General features: G+C 37.9%; 1 protein-coding gene across 38 annotated transcripts in view; it reads right to left on the bottom strand.

Annotated features, from left to right (window-relative positions):
* The window catches only part of LOC128248352 (retinitis pigmentosa 1-like 1 protein), a 157,439-nt gene that overhangs the window by 31,033 nt on the left and 120,453 nt on the right, over positions 1-5,953 (bottom strand). For all 38 annotated transcript variants that reach the window (XM_052969591.1, XM_052969602.1, XM_052969619.1 and 35 more), the window contains one exon: positions 1,720-1,797. In XM_052969591.1, the coding sequence (XP_052825551.1) occupies positions 1,720-1,797 (78 nt within the window). The remainder of the gene's footprint in view (positions 1-1,719; positions 1,798-5,953) is intronic.

A 5,953-nucleotide genomic window follows, 5' to 3' on the forward strand; every position in this document is an offset into this window, starting at 1 on the left:
ACACACACACACACACACACACACACACAACGTTTGTGTGTATGCGCGTTATGTATTCCACTCTACACAATCATACTTTTGTAATAGACAGGTTTGGTGGGGCTGAATTAGACTTTCTGCCTGAATTTTTCATTTTTCTTTGATAACGTGTGTGTTGTCGAGGCCTTATATTTGCGTTATATATGTTCAAGACAATTGCTTTCATTATTACTATATCTGATAACCAGGTGATCTAGCAAGCGGGGCCTCATTTCAGTAAGGGGGTTGCGGTGCGCAATGATGCCGTCGACAGGTAGGCTCCGAAACGGCGCGCATTCTCTCCTCATGACCCTATACACTTGCGGAGCTTTCGACTGGTAGCACTTGCATGTGCAAGTTATTTGCAGAACAACTAAGACCTTGTGGTAGCTAACCACTGACGTACCGGAAGTACGGTTAGATATCCTAGAAAGACAAAAGGACTGCTCAGAAAGACAAGCTGACAAGAGGAAAGACTATCGACGCCACGAAAGACTGGCAGTGGCTGCGGGCTTACAATCCTCGCCTCTGTAACATATTATAACAACTACCAATGAGAATGATAGCCCCATGATTGACCAAGAGGTGGGAGCCGAGAATCAATCAAACTCAGTTAACATGGAAATAGCCTTGGACATGAATATGGCTATTCCTTCTAACAACGAAGTGCAAGCAACTTTGGATGCAAGCTTGCTGTAGGACCTTTGCAAACGAGAGGTACTTAAAGATACATCAAGGAAAGACTTGTAAGAGGAGGACAGAGCAGTGTGGATCAGATGAAATACGTGGCAGATGAAATACGTGGCAAATCATCCCCAGACAGGCAAATCATCCACAGCGGATCGATAAATGCTACAGTAAAGTTCTCTTCCCGACAGGAAACTGCAGGCTATGAGACTGGTGCATCAGATAGAACTCGGAGGAAACCGTGGGTCTTGTGGCCTGTTACTAATGAGAAAGGGAGATATAAAGAGCTTGAGAACAAGGTATGTCGAGCTCTTTATAGAATGACAGGATCTACAGTGGAGAAACTGGGAAAGTTATCAAGCTCAATATACGATACAAGAAAAGAATTATTTGTAGTGAAAGATGGTATCCGATTAGCGAAAGGAAAGTGTGGACCAAGCAGGAGGATCAGGAAAAATGAAACAGTTGAGGAAGAAAAAGACCAGCCTAAGAAAGCAAGGGAAATGTGCTGAGCAAGACGAAAAACCTGGCCTCGCGCAACTGTACGAAGATTTAAAAAAGATATGTCGTTATGTGCAACGGCATATTCGCCAGTATGAGAGAAGGAAAGCAAAAGGATTCATGAACAGTTTCTGAAGAACTCGTATGGGGAAGCTGTTCAGTGAACCGAAGAGTGGTACTTTATCGTGCACAAAAGAAGAACTGATTGCTCATATCAAGGAAACCTACAGCGATCTCAACCGTAACCAGCCACTGCCACCTATAAATAGGCTAAAGCATGTCTTAGAACCTGATATCGAATTTCAAGTTGGGGACATCATGGAGAAAGAGGTGAATGATTTTGTGAGAAAGGCTAAAGCTAAGAGTGCCCTTGGTGTCTCGTATAAAGTATATAAATATTGCAATCGTCTATGAAAGAAGCTGTGCAAGTTGTTTGCAAAACATCTTTTCTATTACTTTAGTTAATTTCTGTAGACTATAGAAATTAGAGAAATGATGTTTGGAAATCCTTACCTGGAGTGTCCATTTCTTTTTTGTGAGCGAGTATTATATTACGCAATACATTGGTTGGTCTTTCTTTCGGTTCAACTACTACAAGGTAGGAGAAATTAAATGTTAAAAAAGTAGGAAGTTTTTTGTGTATTGGTGTAATTTTCCAGACTGAAAAGATACTTCACTTTCCCCAGAATTTTTAAAAAAAAGTTACAGAGGTTTAAAGTTTGATCATTTTTACCCAGTCAGAAAACAGAATTTGGAAGCTGTCATTTTGTGCGTGATAGCGCGTGTCGTCTACTGGAAACAAATGAAATATTGCGAAACTCTGCTTTACGCACATCATATAGCCCGTCGTAACTCTACTTTTTTGTAATTTTCAGAAAACTTTGCGAATTTGTATTCTACAAGCAGGAATTCATACATTTATTTAAAAACCAAAAAAAAAAGTTTTCGTGCGTGATCTAAGGCCTATTTAGCTATTATTTTTATCACATATTATACCGCATGTGTTTTATGCATTTAAAAAGCGACAAAACAAACACGTCGTAAGCAGTTTGGTAACAGCTTGGTTTGTTAATATGGAAACAGACACCTATATATATATGTCTGTACCTTTCGACTGTCTAAAATTACTCAAATTTGTAAACTTTAAAAGCTATTAACACTTTATTTATTGATTTATGGCAAAAATGAATTTCATGTCAAAGTTTACTTCACTAATACGCCAAATATGAAATCAATTGGAAGAAAAATTTAAGAAAATGAAAAATGGCAGCTAGACAGAAAAGATACAAAGAATATTCTACTGTTCAGTATGAGTTTAATGAGGTCTTTTGAGAAATTTTTTACATCAAATTTTCCTGCAAATTGCTTTCATATTTTTTTCAATCAAACGGCGTGCTGGTAGAATCGTTAGCACGCGGGCAAAATACTTAGCGGCATCTACTCTGACTTTATGTCCTGAGCTTAAATTCCGCCGAGGTCGATTTTTCTCTTCATCCCTTCGGGTTCGATGAAATAGGTATCATTTGAGCACTAAGGTCGAAGTAATTGACTTACCCCAGCCCCTAAACTACTGGCCATGAGCCAAAATTTGAAACCAATATTATTCTTTGATTTTACAGGCAGGCGTGTAGGTGCAGCATTACAAAGAGCTTAAGTGGTCATATCGGTCATATCGAGGTCAGCATTCATGTTTTGAAACCGACACTTACTTTATCAGTCGCTGAGCATCAAATCGGTGGTTCGAATCGCAAATTTCTGTGACATAAGCATAAATTTGGACACAGGTGCTCGTGCATGCATTTAAAACGCAAATATGAAAAGGGCATATACACACAATCACACACTTACAGTTGTACATACACGCTTATATATATATATATTCCTTTATTCTTTTACACGTTTAAGTCATTTGACTACAGCCAGTTCAAGAAATCGATTCTTCATTCTTTGCAAGCCTAGTACTTATTATATCTGTCTCTTTTGTCGAACCACTAAGTTACGGGTACATAAACACACTAACATCGGTTGTCAAGCGATGGTAGGGGGATAAACACCGACACAGAGACACACACATAAAATATATGTACATATATATATATACAACAGGTTTCTTTCAGTTTCCGTCTACCAAATTCACTCACAAGACTTTGGTCGGCCTGCGGCTATAGTAGAAGACACTTGCCCAAGATGCCATGCAGTAGGACTGAACCCGGAACCATGTGGTTAGGAAGCAAGCTTCTTACCACATAGTCACGCTTGCGCCTTATACGTATGTGCAAGAAAAAATAGCAAAAATGCACATTGAATATCGAAAAACTAAAGGCTTTTTTATGAAAAGTAGCGATAAATATATACAATTCGATGAACTGAGTGAAAAAATGCGGTCGGCCTAACTATGGCACATGCCCCCACCTTTTGGAGGGTACAGAGTTCCACTTTAAACAAGGTAAAATATTTAAGATTAAATCAAATTTCACCTGTTCCTCGGAAAACCTAATCTATGCCATTACCTGCTTAAGGTGCGGTAATCAATATATCGGTCAAACAGGGATATCACTACATCGAAGAACCACTCTTCACAAAGAACAGATCCGTCACCCACAGTATAGAGATACAGGTCAGTGAACACATAGATAGGTGTGCTAGGAACTTTAATCCTAATTTCCTAATTTTCCCCTTCTATCAATGTTCACAGAACACCTCAGTACAGCAAAGAATGGATAAAGAAGCAACTTTCATCAATAAATATCATCCACAACTTAACATGAATACAACATAATACAGAACACTACTAACCTTACCAACAATACCACTAACACCCATACATTCCGTACACCATTCATATTACAGTATTATATCAACCCTAATTGCACCACGTCCAGAACTACTTACATTCGTTACACAATCTTTTTACTCAGGGACTAGTAGACCCACACTTTTTGATAATCGGTACGCATTCAAAGCCAGTGAACAGCAATGACGATACCGGTTTGACTTTAAATCTCTTTAACAATTCAAAGTAATGAATTTAATTCCTCTTAATTCTACCTCAGTTCATCTAATTGTATTTATTTATCGCTACTTTTCATAAAAAAAGCCTTTATCTTTTTGATATTCAATGTGCATTTTCGCTTTTTTTCTTCTTACTTTCCCCATATATATATAATACACACACACATAGACATGTATGTATATGTACATATTTATATCTATTATACAAAAGTCAGGGTCTTTACGTGTGTTCCTGTGTTACTTATACATTCGAAAACTACTGCACCGATCCTAATGAAATTTGGAACACAAAATCCAAGCCTAGGGAGAAGGGTAATGCTGTGTGTTTCATACAATTTCATGGACTAAAATTACTGAATGGATCCTCATGATATTTAGAACTTAGATTCAATGCATAAAGGCGGGTATAATGCAATATGTTTGGTTTGAATTTGTGGGGGGCTTAAAGGGGGCAGAACACCCCATGAAAATTCATAAATTTCCGATGTTGATGAAATTTCAACCATAGATAATTGACACACATCAAGAAGTATTCCCAAAGTTTCCGCTTCTCATGAGGATTCTAAGACCCCTAATGGGGGCCTTGATTTCCTAATTTTAGTCATTTTTTATGATCCAAAACTAGGTCCAAAGTACTGAATGGGTCTTTATGAAATTTGGAAATTATATTCTATGCATAAGGACAGATGTAATGCAGTATATGTTTGAAAGTGAAGGGGCATAAATGGGGCCATAACCCCAATGAAAATTCATCTATTTTTGTTGTTGATGAAATTTTAACCATAGATATGAGACACAAATGAAGTAATATTCCTAAAATTTCAACTTCTTAGGAGTTAGTAATCCCTACATTTTAGTCATTTTTCCTAAGTCAGGACGAATACAATTGTAGTCTTGGAAGCTGTAGAACCACCAAGATGAGCGTTATTTATAATCCAATGGTACAACACTGTAAGAGTTTTCTTTTAGATATACTTAGATTGTGATTTCTGCAATGTGGTGCATAAATTGTCAAGTATAAGAGAGACATCTTTGCTTCCATTGCTAAGGAAAAACTCTAGTTAGACTGTATCCAAAACATTACACACACACACACACACACACACACATACACACACACACACACACACACACACACACACACACACACACACACACACACACACACACACACACACACACTCACACACACACACAGTAATGTTTTGGATACATTCTAAATTGAGTTTTTTCATTAGCATAGGTAATGCCCATTGACAGACATACATGCATAGATATATACACGCATACATATATGCATACATATACGACGGGCTTCTTTCAGTTTCCGTCCACCAAATCCGCTCGCAAGGCTTTGGTCGGCCCAGGTCTATACTAAGAGATACTTGCCCAAGGTGCCACGCTGTGGTACTGAACCCAAATCTATGTGGTTGGGAAGCAAACTCCTTACCATACAGCCATGCCTGCGTCTATGGTCACATTTTTACGATTATTGCTGCCATCATTGACTTATTATTATTATTTTATGTTTGACTTTTGTTTTGCATTTGTACAAGTTGGATCCAAGTCTCACCCAGAGACCTCAAGAGACAACAAGTTAGAAGTTCATGTAGGTGTTATGCCTAGGGTACCATATATTTGGATTTGTACAGTTTTGTTCAAGTGAATGTTTAAGAAACCATAAGAAAATTATGTGTTTGCTTTAAAATCTGAGATCACATAGACAGTATTTTAC

This window comes from Octopus bimaculoides, chromosome 1 (genome assembly GCF_001194135.2).
Source record: "Octopus bimaculoides isolate UCB-OBI-ISO-001 chromosome 1, ASM119413v2, whole genome shotgun sequence".
NCBI lineage: Eukaryota > Metazoa > Mollusca > Cephalopoda > Octopoda > Octopodidae > Octopus > Octopus bimaculoides.